Below are 18132 nucleotides of genomic sequence, written 5' to 3'. Positions count from 1 at the left end.
GGCACCTCGTCATCGTGGAACGTCGCTGCGCGTCGCATCGCGTCACGCCGCACGTGCGCCATCGCATCGGAGACGCGCAGGGCAAAGTGCATCGTAAGACTGCTGACGGGTGCAGCACCGGTGCTCCGGCTTTCCGATGCAATGCATTACCCCCTATCCCCTCGTCCTCTTTGTACTCCCCTCCCTCTTTCGCTCGACCGAACGTGCGCACAACGACGACTTAACGCACCACGTGACCATCCCTTTAACTTTAGCAAACCGATTAACGCACCACTCTGCACGACCACCGACGTTTCCTCTTCCTTCTTAATCTCTTCCCTCTTTCCGCTCCTCTCGCATTCCCCTCTCCAGCTAAAAAGTGTCTTCTTCTCTCATCTTCCTCGTCTCGCGGTCCCCACGAGACATTTTTTCCTGCCTTCCATTCTTTCCCCCTGTATCTGCTCGCGTCGGCTCGCATCTGCATCTACCACTACGCATCTATCTCTCTCTGTATTTCTCTCTCTCTTTCTCTCCCTTCCTTAACTTACCCCTTCCCAGCTCTTTGACCTTCCAACGATTTTTCCTCTATCGTTCTTCTTTACCGCAGGAATACGTCTATACTTTTCTCTAACAGCATCCTCCCTTTGTCCCGACGCGTCTCGTCCTTGTTTCATGCACACGCTGGATGCGAGTGGCGTTCATCTTCGTCGGACGTCGAGGAAGTAAACTCTCGCGCGTCTCTGTTACGCGGGGAAACGCTTGCAAGCCAGGCTGCTTTCTCGTGTTTTCTTTGTCGCTCTTGGCGCGGATCGCGTGTCGGGCTTTGTCTTCCTCGTAGGCAGAATTCTGTCGAGCACTGCGTCATTTCTGTACGCCGTATGATTCGTTCTCTCGCTCCGATTCGCTCTTTTCCGTCGTGCTCTTTCTTGAATACCGATGCGTCCCACTCGGCTGGCATCCCCACCAGCCACGGGTCGACTCGTTGCACCGGGCAACCGAGTGGTGCAGCCGTCCTCGTCGCTCGGCTCCATTCATGCCTCGACTCTCTTCGGGTTATGCAACTCTTCGGTGAGACGGGAGACGCGAGACGAGGATTGCGTCGACTGCGCCGATACTGCACGCTCGTTTCACCGAATCTTACCTCACGAACAGCTTGGCTAACTCGCCGGACTAACCTTCCGTCGATGCACGGCTCCGTGCACGTCACGCAGCTCTTCCTCTATCGCGAACGCGCGCGCCGGCTACAACTGCGCAACGATCCAATTTCGTTTCCCTTTCTGACGATTAACCCTTTCGAGGCTAATGGGACACGTCTGTCCCATCTGTCAGAGACACTGCAACATCGTTAGAATTGTTTCAATCTCGCTGATTGCGAGATCTATTGGGATACACGACTCCGTGTGAAACGAGATCGCGTTAGCCGATACCGTAGAAAGAGAATCGGTAAAAGAGCCTCTGAAGGATTAACGCGTTAAGGATCGAACGGTGAAACAGCACGATATCTTAAACGAGCACCGAAATGCGAACACACTTTGCGCCATTACGTTTCGGACCAGGACGAGGTACAGTAAAAATATCCTGCTGATATTCCGTCTAACGGCCGTAATTCGTACTCTGTTTTATTGCTCTTGATACAAACAATTTACTCGTACCAGTATAGAGAAAGATTCCAGTCGCACATTTTTATTTTACGATCGAACGACGCATCTATCCCGAAAGCCTTCCCACTTGATACAAAACCTAGGATATTAAATACCGATATAGCTACTTAGTCGGTTTATAATTTGCAGAAAGTTTCCAAAGCACCACTTTCGTCGTAAAGACGACTGACATCGCACTTTACATGCGCTGGTTCGATACAAAGCATGCGACGATCGATTTCTTTTCTCTCTCTCTCTCTCTCTCTCTCTCTCTTTCTCTCTTTCTCGCGCTCTGTTTCTGTCTCTTACGAACAACGTCTGGCTCGAGATCGTCGACGAAACTGCAACTACGAGGATCGTACGTGGACGTAGGAACCTGAGAAACCGCACTACCACAATATGCATGTGAAAAGTATCGATTCGTCCCGTGTGCACGACGATTCGATCGATCGCACGTGCCTCCGTGCCTTCTCCGTGTACAAGTAACGCGCGAATTTCTTATGTCTATGTGTCGATTTATTATATACGAAAAAATAGTATTTTTGTCTTATAAGTAGTGATCCAGCGCCGAGCGTGAAACGAAACGGGCGTTCCGTTAACGGTAGGTACTATAACATCGTTATAATGAATCGATAAAATTAAATACGTACTGTTCGAAGCATCGTAAAGTTCATTACGACAAATATCGGTACGCTTGGGATGGGGAATAGAAAATATTTTACAATGGCAAGATGGCAGTTGTAAACTTACTTATCTAAAAAAACAAGATACTGCAGCACGTGCGAGTTTATCGCACGTTTAACCGTTTAAGTTTTCGGATCGATCACGAACGACGAATCGATTGGACAAGATACGTCGTGGATACAGCGTAATAAATCTAGCATACAGCGAACGATTGCGTACGTGTCGTGCGAAAGACACTTTGAAATTGCCACATTCGTATTATTCGTGAGAGAAACCATTTGAAAGAAAGCTACGTGAAATGTTGCGTAACAAAGCAAGGAGCTGCACCGACTCTTTTTTACGACTATATTTCTGAACGAAATTGGCTATCACAAGATTTGCCTTCTCGTCCCGAGTTCGGCATTTTTCTTATTTGTCGATTGGTCATTGCAGTATCTTCGCAATACTGAATCGAAATTTCTCATTAACCGAGACGATAAATATATAGATTAAGGATAAGAGAATAAGAGGGTGAGAAGTAGACAGAGCCGGTTTTTAAATCGCGAACAAGGGCAAACGATCTTCTACTCGTTTCCATTGGTCGCAACGAACACGGCGTAGAATGTTGTAAAGCGTAACCGGAGGTCGTCGCCTGATTGATCTAATTGACTTCTATATCGGATCAACAAAGACTAGATTCATGGAAGACACACTCGGATAATTTTGAGGCGGTATACGATCGAACTCGGCATCTCGTTCTACGAGAAGAAAGCCCGATCGAATTGTCGGAACTTGGAGATCGTTAGCGGTTAACGCGCCACGTTAACTTCACTTCGATCTCCACACTCGACCGTGAAATTCGACCGTGAAATTCGACCGTGAAATTCGACGGAATGCCGCGAGACAGAAATTATTAGGAATTTCTCGCGTTTAATATTGAATTGCTCGGAAAGTTCGTTCCGATTTTTAAAGCTAATTTTCTTTCAAAATCGCAACGAGCTTCCCAAAGGAATAACGACACTATCGAACGAATCTATAAACCTAGACACGCATCGATTTCTGCAAATGTCTTTTATGGCACGATCCTAGCCTAATCCAACGTCCAGAGACATCATTACCAAAAAGCCAACGATCGCGGCCCAGCTGGCGAGTTTACCGTTTCCACTGTAATCAGAAAGCAAGAAATACGTTTTCTTCTTAAAGATGAAAACTGATTAACACACACCAACACGCTCTCTCTCTCTCTTTCGTATCCAAGGATGGATCCAGAGGAACGTGAACGTAAAACTGGAATATTTCAACGAACGAGGATGAACGGAAGGGAACTGGAGGAAGACTTGGATGCTCGGACGATCTGTTCCACGTAGATGACGAAAAATGACGCTAGAAAGAGGAGAGCGGTACGAAAAATAGGAATCCGAGTGAACGGCCAAAGATGATCGAGGTGCATAGATGGAAAGGAACAACGGGAAGAAAAAATAGCGGGATAGCGAGAAATAAAAGGGTTTTCGCGATATAAGTAGGGGATTAAGTACACACAAAACACACACGCTTGTGGCCGGTATTGCACGTCACGGCTTGTTGATTTCGTAAATTATACACGGCCATCAATTTTAACGGCCGGTGAAATGTGCCGTTGTGTTTCGGTGGGCGTTCTACCATATCAATCATATCCGCGCGGTAAATACCTCCTTTCGGTGTGCCTCAGAAATTTGTATTTTTATTAGCCATTACGGTTCGCGGTCGGTGGACAAACGACGCGATTCGACGCGACAAATATCGATCGAGATCTCTCGCCAAGTATCATCGACAACATCGCGCGTATCTTTCGAACCACAGGCTGCTTTCAAAAAAGTAGACGATTGCCGTTAGCTGCGAGGCTACGGGGGCCCGAAATGAGGCATTCCTTTTCACCGAACAGACAATCATGCAAACGATCACCGAGGATCGACCGTTCCAAGAATCCGGCTAGCTCTGTATCAGTCGAGAAACCCGTGAGTCGAAGAAAAATGAATTCCCGGGATACGCGACGAGTCCGAATTCTTTCGATAACTTTTACATAGCAGAGCAGAGTGTTTCTTGTCTTTCGTTTTTAGAGCTGGTTCTTGCGCACGCGTGTGCATCGCTACGAAAACTAATCGATTCTCGGATCTCGCAAACTTTCTCCTCGTCCTTATTCTTTCGCGCTTCTTTTTTCGATATCGTTCGATCTTACAGGGAGCGCGTTTACCTCTCGCGAGAAACTCTGCTGTCCTGCTAAACCAGAAAGCAAAGCGAGCATTGTAATCTCTCTCTTTCTCTCTCTCTCTCTCTGTTTCCCCTCTTTTACTTCGTTCGGTCTTTTGGAAATGATCACACGCGGTGCAACGCGTACGAGAAACAGCTTCTCGCCTGTCGGAGGTCAAACAACGGTTCACAGAGGGGTTTGTCACTTTTGTGTTTGTCGGACCCTGGAGGGTTCCCGAGGGAGCGAACTTGGCTCCGCTATCTCAGGAGGAAAGCGCGTCTGTACGGTACCGTCTCGTCGGCCAGAGCGGTTAGATCGCACGCGAAATACAAAAGGAGCCAATTATAATGACAATGCGTCTTCAGCTAGGCAGTCGAGCCTGGGAAAGAAATTCGCCACGTCCGTTTTGCCGACGCTGCGCTAACTACGCTACTGCCGTCACGCGCCATTGTACCGTAATCGTTCTCGAACATGCGCCGTACATGCGCCTCTATCTTTCTAGACCTGTACGATCGTATCCTCTTTACTTTTTCTTCGTACAACGGCCACAACGACAATAGTGGCATCAGAAGAGAGAAAGAGAGATTTCTACGCTCTTATTCCCAATTTCTATGCAAATGTAATAAAAATTGTACCAACCTTTGATGCGCTTCCGGAACGATATCGTCGATCACGACATAGATCATTGCACCGGCTGCGAAGGCAAGCGCATAAGGTAGCGCGGGTTCAGCGAACGTCACTCCGGCTGCGCCAAGGACGCCGGCGAGAGGTTCTACCATCCCTGAGAGTTGTCCGTACCAGAAACTCTTCAACGTACTAATTCCAGCCGCTTGAAGGGGCAGAGCCACCGCCAGTCCCTCGGGAAAATTCTGGATACCGATTCCGATCGCAAGGTTTCTGTAATAAAAACATATAACGCGATTGAGTGGTAGTAGGTTGAACGCGTTCTCCTAAGCAACGCCGATGTGACAGGAAAAATAAGCGTGTCTGGTTTAGCGAGAAGCGCGTATCGCGATCGAACGATAAGGATAAAGGTGAGGAGACAAGGTGACTTTGTCGCGAGTCAACGTGCACCGTCTCATCCGATCCCGCTGAGTTCTTGAAACTGGTCGACGACTTCGACATTCTCTAGATTTTTCCATTTGCTCGGTTCGAGTGATGCGAGCTGCTTCTCCGATGAACGTTCCACTCTCTTGTCCTATACGTAACAACAAACTAATCGTTCGCTCTCGAATCTCCACATTGACGTTACGTAGATAGGACACGCGTCGGCTTTTTCCTTCTTGTAAATTCGCAGAGATCGCTGTTACGTTACGAGTAGATCCTAAAGCGTACTGAAGGGCTGAGAATGGAAGAACGAAAGTAAGAGAACGAGTTACGCGCCGAGTGTACGAACCGATTACGATCGCGTACTGTTTGGAAATTTCCAAGTCGGTCGATCTCAACGATCGCGCGTATCAAGGGAATTCGATGGAACGATAAGCAAGGGAGAGAACGTCACGAAGAAATCACCAAGATATTAGCTAGAATATTCGAATACGAAAGAACAGTTCACGAAATTGAACAGGAAGCCAAAGTGCGATTATCGTGTTGGTAAGAAGGAATCAGAGACGATGGAAAAAGTTTCCATGTTCGGTTCTTGACCAGTCGAGAAGACTATGGATGGGCGGATGGATTACCGATAGATCGACGATTAGAATTCTCAAGCAACAATAGATAAGCTGTCGATCGATAGAGAATAGCAGAGATGGTCGAGCAGGTGAATGAATGACGCGAACCAAGCTCCTCCTTCCGATGCATGATCACCGTGCTCTCTCGTACATGCCGAGCACATGGTATGGTATGTCATGCCGCGGCGTGTAGCACGTTATTTCATAGGACGGCATCGCCGTCGCGTTCCTACAGCATCGACGTACATAAGTGGTTGTACAGTTAACCCGTCGGGTCCGGCTGTTCGCCAGTTGCATCAGGGGAGGTCACCCGAGTTCCAAGAATGATCGTCCCCTACCACACCACTCTTGGCTTCACCTTCTTACGTTTCTCTCTTTCTCTCGTTCTTCCACTCTGTCCCTTTCCATCGTTCCTATGCTCCTTCGCCTCTTTTCTCTCGCTCCTTCCAACCGCGCCCTCCTACGGCCACGTTTCTTTTCCTTCCTGACTTCTTCTTCTTTCTGATTTCCACGGTCAGCGCCGTGATTTCCCGATTCGTCTACCCTATCGCCAGACAGCTAGACAGGCCAGCGTCATTCTAGCGTTTCTCGCTGTCTAATCCAACGGAGCTCGGATCCTTCCGTTTTTGACATTCGTTTTGTCCGCATTGTCCCGTCTTATTACGATAGAACGAAAGCCCGATCGAGAAGGTCACTTCACCCTACGTGGTAATTTACTTAAAAACTAACGTCCGAGTGTCTTCATCGTCCTTTACGAGTGGATGAAGTAACTCGTTTACTAGGAGGGCTCGTCATCTGCCTTGTTCTCAACTGTCGCCACTTTCTAAATCGGAAAGTATCTATCGCTTTGGTATCCAACTAGTCGTCTGCTTTTGTGCGATTCGTGAAACAGACGTAAAAGGAGAGAGAAGAGAGAGAGAGAGAGATAGGTCCATTCATAAATTTGTTCGCACTGTCGCGCGCTAGAGAGATCACGTGGCTGAGGTTCGCCTTTCAAATTAGAAACGGAGGTATCCATCGCCCGGGGAATTACGCGCGAGGGCGTCGCGCTGTCTCGAGCCGCGAATCGGAGATTTCTCCGAGCAGAAACGGTATAGATCTCGCCAAACTGGTATCTATTAAAAGGCAAAAGAAGGTAGCACACCGGTGTTTTGATTGTCATGGTCAAACTCGTAGCGGAGTTACCGTTAGACGTGCGTATTCGATCGAGCGCCGGATCTACAGGCGGCAGCCATAAAAATTAGCTTCGAGTCAATGGAAAATAAATACGTTGAACCGGTGACGTCGTAGATATCGAAGAACTTAACGGATCATCGAAGCGGTGTAGCTTCGTCAGCGTGTACCAAAATGGCGACCGGAGTAGTTTCGTTGAACGCATCGCCGGCCGGTCGCCATTTTGCATTCCATAAGCAACCGTGACTGTCTTTAGGCGGCAACGCTCGTCCTCGGCTCAAACCACCGAAACACTGGCAAATTATTCTTTCGTCTGACTTTCTTTCTCGCCGCTAAACGAGAAATCAAAGCTAAAGGACGTTCCGATCGAACAGCGTGCTCGTGCCTCGTGAACAACGATCGGTTGCATTTTATCGATCTCACGGTGGAAGGTAGCGTTGCTAGCAGCAAAATTTCATCGTCGCCGATACGATAACGAGCCGTTTTTCGCTGGCTGAGGCTGCGCTTCCAAAAAGGAAGCGTGGAACGAAGAACGAGCGACCGGCAGAAGGAGGAAATCGAGGGAGAAGGAACGATCCCGAAGGAATCACGAGGAATCTCCGTTGGAGGGATTGACCGCGCGATTGGCGAACCTACAAGATGCGAATAGAGATAGAAGGAGTATAGGATAGGACTAGAGACCCGGAGAGGGTCTTGAAACATCGTAAGATAGGAAAAGGGGGAGAAGCCGGTGTTACGTGTTATGCGCGAGTCCTTAGGTGTGCGCTTATGTTCATACACCGTACGACGCGCGTTAAGAAGAGAGACGAGGGGAGAGGAGCAACGTGAGAGACGAGCGTAGACGTATAAACGCGCTTGTATGAGAAAACTAAGGAGCGAGCAAGACAAAAAGGGGCGAGAGAGGAGAGGAGAGGAGCAGGGGTAAGGGAAGAGAAAGAAAGAGAAGCAGAGACGAAGGAGGAACGAGAGAGGGAGTAAGGAATGCATGGGAACGAGGCGCAAGCGGGCCGACCGCGATTTGCCCGTCCCGCATTCCACCAACGCCAAGGCGAGTTCTCCGGCTCTTCTCGGCTCCGAGTCCCGAGGCCACCGGCCACGGCTTAACACCATAAAATCATAAGACCAAGATCAACCCCGCTCTTCTCTGCTACCTCCGGCATCGTTGCGCGCCTCTTAATGTCAAACAGAAACGCGTTTGCCGATTCTCGCGAACCTGTTCCTCCGTTTCATTCTCTTTTTCTCCCATTCTCAACCCTCGTCACCCTTCCTTGCGACACAGCCTTTTCTAGCCGAAACGGTAACCGGTCGTAGTTACCCGCGCGTTAAGACGATACGAGGGAAGGAAGCTCTTTCTTACGGCTACGGCCACGTCGTAAAAGTTTAGAACGAATTCGCCGTGAAATAATTGGCGCGCATTCCAAGGGGTAAGGTGGCTTTTGCCGAATTGGGAACGGTCGCTCGATCGCGAGATTCCGACAGCAGATGTTCCTTGTGAGCCACGCAGCGCACAAGGAAGAAATAGCCTCCATTGCGTGTACAGTTGACCATGGACGCAACAGCGAGTAGCCGTCTCGATGGCGGTAGTTCGATCGGCAAGAAGACGCTAGTTCGTCGAATAGTCCGGACAGACGATCGTCCCGAGGTCGTCGTCGAGGGACATAACGGATCCGGCTGTTCGTCTGTTCCGAGTAAGGTACGCGGTGCGCATGCGTAATGCCGCTGCATTCCAAGCATTGCAAAGTCGCTGCACCGTGCGCGCCGGTGCATCGCCCCGATGCCAGAGAAAGAGAAACGAATTAACCGAGACACCGAGCAGAAGCGAGAGATAGACGTGTCCACCGAAAGAAGAAAGAGCAGGAGGAAGTCGCAATGACAAATGCGCTTTCCGATAGCTTTCCGATAGCTTGTTTGATCGCCCGTTTTCTTCCACTGTCTCTTTCTTTCTTTCTTTCTTTCTCTTTTCCTCTTCTCGCTTCATTTTTGATAATATCTTGCGATATCGAAAGCTTCTATTTGCGATACGTGCCGTCGTCCAAGACTTTTCGAGCTAAATAAGAAGAAGAAAGGAGAAAAGTATCGGTGTGTCCGCTAAGTTAGAGGATGTCTCGCGAGTCGAATTCTCAGAAGGTTTTGGCCGTGAACGGCTGTACTCGAAGCATCTCGCACGTAGAAAATGTAGGCGAGGAACAGACAAAAAGGAGAAACGGTGTCCGGCAGTCTGACGACGGGATCGAAATCAATGCGAAGGAATGCTCGTCTTCCGTTGATAACGGAAGGCGGTTCTCGTCGCGGAGAAGGTTCCGAGATACGGTTGGCGTGTCTATCGCTGCGCACGTGCATTCGTAATACTATGCACCATGCACCGAAGCTAAACGGGAAGTACTATATCGTAACCGACTTCCTTTGATATTAGCACACGTCAGAACGAGTTTTCCGCGTGTGATAAGCACCGTGTACAAAGTGCAACGATCGAAGAAAACCGTCGAGCCTGTGTCGTGTTACTGAATCTAAGAATCGTATCTTTAAAAAAATCGAGTAAGAAATCGAGAAAACGTCGTCAAGTCGGACGTCATTCGTTTACCAACTTGGCCTCTACTCTTTGTAAACGATTGATATTTCTTGTTTCTTTTTTTTTTTCTACGAAAATACAGTTTCAGCAATGACGAAACGAGTTGCGGACTATCACGTTTATAGTTATGGTATACGATACTACAACTTGGAGATGAAGGAAGAGAGAAGAAGACATAGATAGCCAGAGAGGATGTTCGAGCCGAAAGAGGACAGCAAAGCTAGAGCCACGGAAAGAAAGGGTAAAATGGTAGAGAGAAGAGAGAAGAGAGCGGGCAAGTAAAAAGAGAAAAGTAGAGACACGAGGAGAGAGAGGGGCCGCGGTGCGGTGAGCACTGGTCGGTCGGTCGGTCGGTCGGTCGGTATATAATAAGACAGACAGGAGGATAGCACTGAAATGAGGTGGTTTCGTCGGCAGCTTTGTCTGGCGCCGTGTTTAACATAGCAACACCTCATCTACGTACCATGCCAACCCGCCACTCCGTAGTTCCTTCGTTTTTATGCGTGCTATTTCTCTCTTTTTCACTCGCCTACTGCATTTCCTTCTTTCCCGTTTTCTTCTACGATCGAAGGTAAACGGAAACAGAGAAGATATATTGAATGAGATACGCGATCACGCGACCAAATCTTCCGCACTGGCGAGAATTTCGATTTAGCCTTTCCGACCTGAAACAGCGTTCCTCTCGTTCGAGAACCAGACAAAGATTGGATCGTGATCGCATTTATCATGAATCAGAGGATGTTCGATATTCGTCTTTTTTGTGGTACGATATTTTTGTGGCACGCAACAAGGCAGATCGCGTCATGAAGGAACAAGTCACGAGAATAGACGCTAACGACGATTCAGTGACGAATTTCAAAGGCGAAACGAGATAAGGACAGGCGAGATTCCGCGAAAAATTCGCATACCGCGAAGGTATCTCGGTACAGAAGGTGACTCAGTACCGGATCTCCTTGAGCGTTTTACGAGTGCAAATATCGTCGCTCCTATCGGCTGCCCACTCTTCCAGCATCCTTTTCTCTTTTTCTCGCTCTATTTGTCCTGTCTGCTTGCTCTTGACTCTTGACTATTCCAACGCACTGCGGATACCGACGTGAACGGCCACGCGCTACCAATCAACCACCGCCGAACCTTTCATTCATGATTCTTTCGCCGCCTCGAACTCAACTCTCGAGCAACGTTTTGCCTCGGTCTCGCGAATGAATTACCTTTCCTTGGGAAGGACATGTCGCGACCGATCGATCGATAACGTAAACGGATCTCTTGCGTAAAGCCTGGTTTCTATCGCGACTTACAGATGACGATGTTTTCCTTGACCGGGACACGATCTGCCAACGATCTCTCGCCTCGACAATTTTTTCCATGTCGCTTACTCGAATGCTTAGCTGTGCAACTTTTCTATGTAGCGAATATGAGACATTTGTACCGATTAACCTCTCGAAAATACGCTCGACACCAGTAGCCTGCAGGTTCGCGATCGTCGTGAGAATGGAATGTTGCTCGTAACCGACGAGTTCGGCTACAAAAGGGCATGCTGGCTCGATAACCGTTCAAGGCTGAGCGATTTTCCCAACGCGCCACCATCCTTGCTCGTTCCTCGTCGTTCCCTTCTTTACCCCGATTCCATCGACGTGCGTATCTATTTTTAATGGAAAAATATTTTTCCCGGTAAATATTCCCTGAAAGAAGATAGTCGTCAGACGACGAAGAACCGCAGTACCGATAAGAATATACGCACGGCACGAACCAGTACGTGGCGATACGCACGACGCCGATATATCGGCCGGGGTCATCTTTCGAACCGAGACGACGATTCATTCATAACCGGGAAACTAGCGCGATACCGCGTTTATGTCGCACCGCTTATCGTGCGCTTTCGCTGGTTCGCTTACCTTCTTATTTCTCTTCGCCTCTCTCTTACCGGCTTCGTTACAAGACGAAGAAAATAAGCTTTGGCGGTAATATTTTCCAGCAAGCACTGAAATCCAAAGTATCGTCGGAAATTTGTTGGCGAAAGTCGCCATTCCACTAGCATTTTGGTAAAGCGTTCACGCTGTATCAGAAAAGAAAAAAGAGAACTCTCTCTCTCTCTGTATTTCTCAATTATCGCGCGACAGAGAGGAAAACATCGATCCGGTCCATTCATTCTACGGATACTTAATGACCTACGGACGCTTGTAATCTCCACTCAGATATCCAATAGCGTTCGAACGCAGCGAGATTCGGGTATGACGCGATTTCGAGTTTGTAGTACTGTGATGAAATTCTCTTAACATCTTAAAATACGTTTGAACACTTACGTTGACAGCTATTTTTCTTTATCAACCTTTTATGTTTTTCGCGTATTGCACAACTACTCTAAACGCCCATTCCTTATACATTGTTACATCGATTTACATTTTCACAGCAAAATTGTGCGAAAAACATATCTCAAAATCTTAAATTATACCGTTTAATCAGAGTACGCGTATAATAAAGGGATACCTGTGTAAGAAGCACAATAGCTGGATCCCTCACGAAAACATTTATGCATTAACTAAATTACGTAATAGCTACGTATCCAGAGAACAAGTTTCGCCATTGTAATTGTATCTGCGAGAAGTTGCCTTCAAAGAAGAGCACGTACAAACGTACTTATTTTTTAGTTACAGAAATAAGAAATTAAAAGTTTCGTCAAGGCGCGGAAATAAAGCTATCTATTTATATTTTATCCGTACGGAAGGAACACGCTCAGGTTACCCAGGTGCCCTGGTTAATAAGCGTGAAAATTTTGGTTGCCGATACGAAGGTGTAACGTTTTCCATCCATTTCCACGCTGACTACGTGTAAAAAAACTGCAAGCTCGCGACTGAAAATAGGCGGACGATCGTCGAGCGCTGGATCCTTGAGCAGCGGAATCGGAAGTGGTCATTTGCGTGCACGTGTCGATTCACGTGCACGTTCTTACAGTGACAATGACAAACGTTGCTTTTCCCCTATTGATCCTCGTATTTGATTACAAAGTTCGTTACTGCGAATTGCCTTAAAGCTCGTCGAGCGAGGATTCGAGATTGGAAAGAATTGGAAAGAACGAATCTGTAACAAGATTGGGCGAATTAACGGGCTATCTTTGGAAAAGGAGGACGAAAGGAGTAAGAGAAAAGAAAGAAAGAAAGAAAGAAGAGAATAAGAGGAAGGTCGACGATATGGGAGCATGCGATATCGTTAACATTTTCTATAAATAAAGTTTACGTTGCCCGGACGGCTTTTGTAGAAATGAAATCAACGTCATACCAGTCGATGTAGTTGCACACGTCATTGCAGTAGGCTGAGTCGTTTCCAAAGTCAAAGGCGTAAGGCGGTAAGGAGAGCGAGTTCGGGACAAGTCGAGGTGCAGGGACGAGGAAGCGGGGAACGGGGTATGGAATGGAATGCGCGGCGCCTAGGGCTCGTTGAATTCCAGGGCCACACGTGCCCTTCCCCCGCGCAACAGGCACCCACTGCTGCCAATAAACTTTGCCTGCGGCTGGCACTCGCGACCGACCACCATAGAACTCATTCATGGGGACCTCCTAGTACGCGCTCGTAACTTCCATCCGCTCGACGTCAATGGTGTTACCATCTATCGGCGAATTCCTCAACTTCTCTCTCAATCGTTGGCATCTAGAATCGACCGAGCCGTTTCGACTTGAGCTATGATATTCTACAGTAGCGACGCTTGCTCGAATTGCACGAGTATTTGTGCTTTCCGCCTTTATCGATGTATCGAACAAACGAGATTATTTTTAAACGTACGAACAGAAAAGGAAAATGTCGTTCGATAAAATTTTCCTCCTTTACCGTACGAACGTTGAATTAGATCTATTCAGACAACTATGGTAGATTTTCAAATAAACGTAGATACTGATTTTTAACGTAACCGAAGACATTTCCCCTCTGAACAATTCTCTTAACTACTTAACGATGATGATCCGTAATGAATCTGATAGGCGCGATTGGTTTAAGTGAACTTTACTTTAGACGCATTAGAATCTATTTGAAATATCGCTCTACGTACAATGGCGAATCTCCAAGAATAATAATCATTCAGTCGTATTGTGAAAAACTTGTTAGGTATATGATTAATGCGAGTTAAATTATTTAGGCCAGAATATCAGATAAAGATATTAAAATATAAATTACGAGTAAATCTTAAATCTTGGAAAAGAAGGTTAAAAAAATGTACTTATATCCTTTTACATATCCCCTCTTCTTCAAGACAGGCTTCCAGACTACATAGCCACTGTCTATATAGTTTACACTAGATTAGATTCCGAGAATCTATCGCTGTCCATGAAAATAGTTTTCCATCGCGTTTAAAATTTGCACCGATTGAAATAACGCTCGCTTCATGATGTTCGGAATTTTGAAGCGTCGTGTATATTGTTAGAAGACTGTTAGACTCGCAGCATATTGGTAGTTCTTACATACAGAGACGCAGAAATGTTGCTTACCTCGCATTTTCAAAAGTTGCTGATGCGCTATTACCGACTGCAGCGAATCCAACTCCAACTGCAAGACCTTCTGGAATATTGTGCACCTATTATATTGCAAAAATTAATCTCGAGCATATGTTCGTCACATTTTGTTGTAATTTTATGTCATAGGTGCATCTAAAGATAGACTCAACGACTTTGCGTACCGTAATGGCAACAACCAGCAGCAAGACTCTTCTCCATTGATTGTTTTTACATTCGTTGTTAGGATCCTCGTAAATTGTGCCCGTTTCTTCTTGTTCCGCTGGCCTATTTACATTTGCAATTTGTCGTCTTCGGGTATTTTGCTCGTAGAAACCTGGAAAATGCGACAATTAATGATATACTATAACATTCGTTAGAAGTGGTTTAAATTGTTTATATATGTGTATATGAGCCCCTGTGTAAACATAATCTTTCTTCTTCTTTTCTTGTTTTTTGAATTAAAGCACAGTGAAGCTTATCATTAATACCCGGTATTTTCTATTCCATATTTTTTTGCACCTCTTGTGTATTATAGTTTAGATCCGCAGGCAGGATTAATAAGATCAGTTTTACAAGTAGCGGAACTTTCTTCAACACGAGCGACAAAAATTGATGCATATTTTGCTATTTTTACCTTCCTAGCAAAAGTATTTTCTACATTCAAAGCGTCAATGATATGCCAGAGTGTTCCACGTTTCAATAATCCGACATTCTATTCATATTTTATCGGTCGTGTTTTTTGCAAGTTCCACTTATTGCATTGAAAATGCTTTCATGCATACGTTACTTTGCACATCTTGTTTAAATGCAAGAAGCATTAACACTGACGAACATTCTAACTAACGGCTAACTACGCAATACAAGATATTACGTACTATAAGTACAACAAAAAATTATGCACTGTTCAGAAAGAAACGGCGGTACATTAATTAAATGAAAGACAAGTAAGTAACGTCGTAAGCTTTTTCTCACAGAATTGATATATTCGAAAAACTGTTTGTTTCTGAACGAGTTAATCGCTTATTGTACGAGAAAGCAAAGAGGGGCGAGTGAACATTTACATTTCGACACACAGACATAATAACAATATACACGTGTATCGTGAACTGATCCCATTTTCCAAGCCTACAGAATGAATTGGATACATATTACAGGAAAAAAATGTGATACCGTCGATGGTGGTTGACTCAATTTGAGTATAAATTTTTCCACCAGATATCTGTACGTCGTTATACGGATCATAATCGTCTAAATCCTCGTCACTCTTTAGTTTTGCAAGGATCTTGCGTCTTTGTTTCGTACCGACTGACTGCATAGCTAAAAGCACATTGGGGGACTGAATGCCAAGGGAAGATATCAACGCGTCCGTCCCATAAACGAAAGCCGCGCCTATGAGAAATCCAACTCCTATTGGTACGAACGCGTATTCGCCTTCCGCTCCGTACAATTTGCTCTTTGTCGCCATTTCAATAGCAGGTGCCAGGAGCGACCAGTAACTTGCCGCTATCATCACGCCGCCTGCGAATCCCAGGCTGATGTCCAATAATTTACGCTGCAATTAAACGCGTTCCATCATTTAGTATCGTTCTGCTCTCTTATCTCTTAATTTACGTGTATGTAGAATTTCAAATAGACGTCAACAATCAAACATATTGCGATACTGTTAAAATAATTATACGGTAATAAACTTATTATCGTAAAGTGTTACTTGTTTATCACACTTCTAAAGTATCATTCGATATTTCTTTATGTTATAGAACCAAGCGATACCTTCCCTTTCGTAAATAGAAATTTTGTTCATACGTTGTTCAGTTAGTATACATCTAATCTTATCAGATAAAGTTTTAAATTAGTAGCAATTTCTTAAAAAGAAATGAAAAAAGATGTAAACGTTAACTAGATAACGTTGAAATTTTAAATTGCGTAATATATTTCCTTCATTTTTCTTTTCTTTTCTTTTTTTTTTTTTTTTTTTTTTGACTAGCTCATAAACGAAATTAGCGGATCTTATGCTATTTCCATATAAAAAATTTACTTCACAGATTTTCTAATTAGAAGAAGCTGATATAGCTAATATAGTAACCGGTAAGAATCGGACTAAACTTCATTTTTGATCTAAATTTTTGGTTTATTTCTGTGTCCTTCGATAGTATCCGACTGGTAAGGTCCAAGAACGCCAGTTCTAAATTTAGGGAATCATGGGATTAAAAGTTATGCGTCTGCAACCATGCACCAATATTTCACAGCTTATTTCTACGCCATATTAGCTTTATTCACAGACCATCCGTTTCGGTTTAACGAGTCAAATCACTATCTGTAAATAGCTGCACATGATGGCCAAATTTTCAGGTTTGGCAATTCATATCGATATTGGGTTGGATCAGATAAATCCAGGCGGAAAGCGGTCGGTAACATTGCTATCTACCAGGTTCACGCGAATTTGTTGAACATCTGTAACGAACTATAAAACACGTGCTTTAACAGATGTATAACTTTTGATTCCATGATTTTCTAAACTCAGAACTGACATTTTTGGATTCTACTAGTCAAATACCATCGAAAGGCACAGAAATAGATAAGAGATTCAGGATGCCCTGAAACAAAGCTAACCTGGTGAGAAAAATTAAAAAACGTTAACTGACAATAACATCGAAATTAATTGTACCTTTTGCGTAGTACGTTTCCCCCCTGACTGGTTCGCAAAAGAAACTAATCGATTTTACGTTAACCATTTCCGATAACAAAATTTATTTTATGCAATGTATTGCACCAGATTACAATAAGAAATTTGTACGATGATAACAAAGCTTAGAGTATTGTAAATATCATGTTTCTTTAAACTACGATGTGAAACTTTTTCAAGGTGGTAAGTGTAATTCTACCGTTTTCAAAACTGAGCAATTCCCGCGAAGAATGTACGATGAAGGTTAGTTTATACTTTGCAACTTAGGTTAGAGTCGAACGTATATAATATTTTGATTAATGCAGTAATAAATACTTGACGAAAAAATAGGTAAATTCAAAAATATTCGATTGCAGAAGAAAAGAAAGGAATAAAGCTTACTTGCTTTCCTCGAATTACGATAACAAGTGCGGCACCCGCTGCGGTGAGAGCCCACGTAAATAACGTTCCTAGGAGCGCCTGTACGATTGGCGAATAATCCTTTAACATTGTACCAATCGTCTAATCCTCGACACCTTAGATCGCACAGCACATCCTCTGCAATGTGAACCACGCGAAACTGTTTCGTGGGACACAAATTCCGTTGATATGCATTCAGTCCCCCGCACTTATCTCAGCCACCACCATCGCCACTACCACTATCACAGTGGCTGCCACTGATACTTCATTACAGTTACTATCACTACTGAATATCGGCGCTGCTATTCCTAGTCCACCACTACCAACGCGTATTCGCGTCTACTTGCTGTACGACGAGTTCGTTCCTGCACTTATCAATTATGATTTCCGAGTAGGATACACAGAACACATTGACATGAAACCGGACGAACATATGTAACTTCACTGTATGGCGAACACGCGTTTGTCATTATTCGCCCTTACGTACAAATGGGGTTGCTTGTATATACATGTGACGCTAAACGCTATCTCAATTGACCAATAGAATTCGCCAATTCCAATGCACCAATCCGATAACGATCTACAGCGACGTGCACGATATTCAAACTGCATTAAACCTGCATCTAAATTCCATGACTTTTGACAGGCACG

At 45.2% G+C, this 18132-nt stretch overlaps 1 protein-coding gene across 2 annotated transcripts; it reads right to left on the bottom strand.

Moving 5' to 3' along the window:
* Positions 1 to 1566: 1566 nt before the first annotated feature.
* On the bottom strand, positions 1567 to 17966 carry LOC122575112 (zinc transporter ZIP11). Of its 2 annotated transcripts, none has more exons than XM_043743595.1 (6): positions 17464 to 17966; positions 15570 to 15951; positions 14582 to 14733; positions 14394 to 14479; positions 5149 to 5406; positions 1567 to 3446 (listed from the first exon to the last, which is right to left on the bottom strand). In XM_043743595.1, exons 1-6 carry the CDS (start codon positions 17569 to 17571, stop codon positions 3368 to 3370), a joined length of 1065 nt encoding a protein of 354 aa, XP_043599530.1. In that variant the 5' UTR covers positions 17572 to 17966; the 3' UTR covers positions 1567 to 3367. The 2 variants fall into 2 exon arrangements, with proteins under 2 accessions (XP_043599530.1, XP_043599532.1); XM_043743597.1 differs by having other exon boundaries at positions 15702 to 15951; positions 17464 to 17963.
* Positions 17967 to 18132: the final 166 nt, after the last annotated feature.

The sequence above is a fragment of the Bombus pyrosoma genome, linkage group LG14 (assembly GCF_014825855.1).
Source record: "Bombus pyrosoma isolate SC7728 linkage group LG14, ASM1482585v1, whole genome shotgun sequence".
Lineage (NCBI taxonomy): Eukaryota > Metazoa > Arthropoda > Insecta > Hymenoptera > Apidae > Bombus > Bombus pyrosoma.
The sequence above is the reverse complement of the archived record's forward strand: the minus strand, read 5'-3'. Positions and strand labels throughout refer to the sequence as shown.

Excerpts from the sequence above, each read along its gene's own strand:
- LOC122575112 (XM_043743595.1), bottom strand. The coding sequence starts at position 17,571 with ATGTTAAAGGATTATTCGCCAATCGTACAGGCGCTCCTAGGAACGTTA. Across the intron at positions 14,480-14,581 it reads TGCTGGTTGTTGCCATTACG|GTGCACAATATTCCAGAAGG; the intron begins GTACGCAAAGTC and ends GCAATATAATAG. Across the intron at positions 3,447-5,148 it reads GTTCCGGAAGCGCATCAAAG|TGGAAACGGTAAACTCGCCA; the intron begins GTTGGTACAATT and ends TTCTGATTACAG.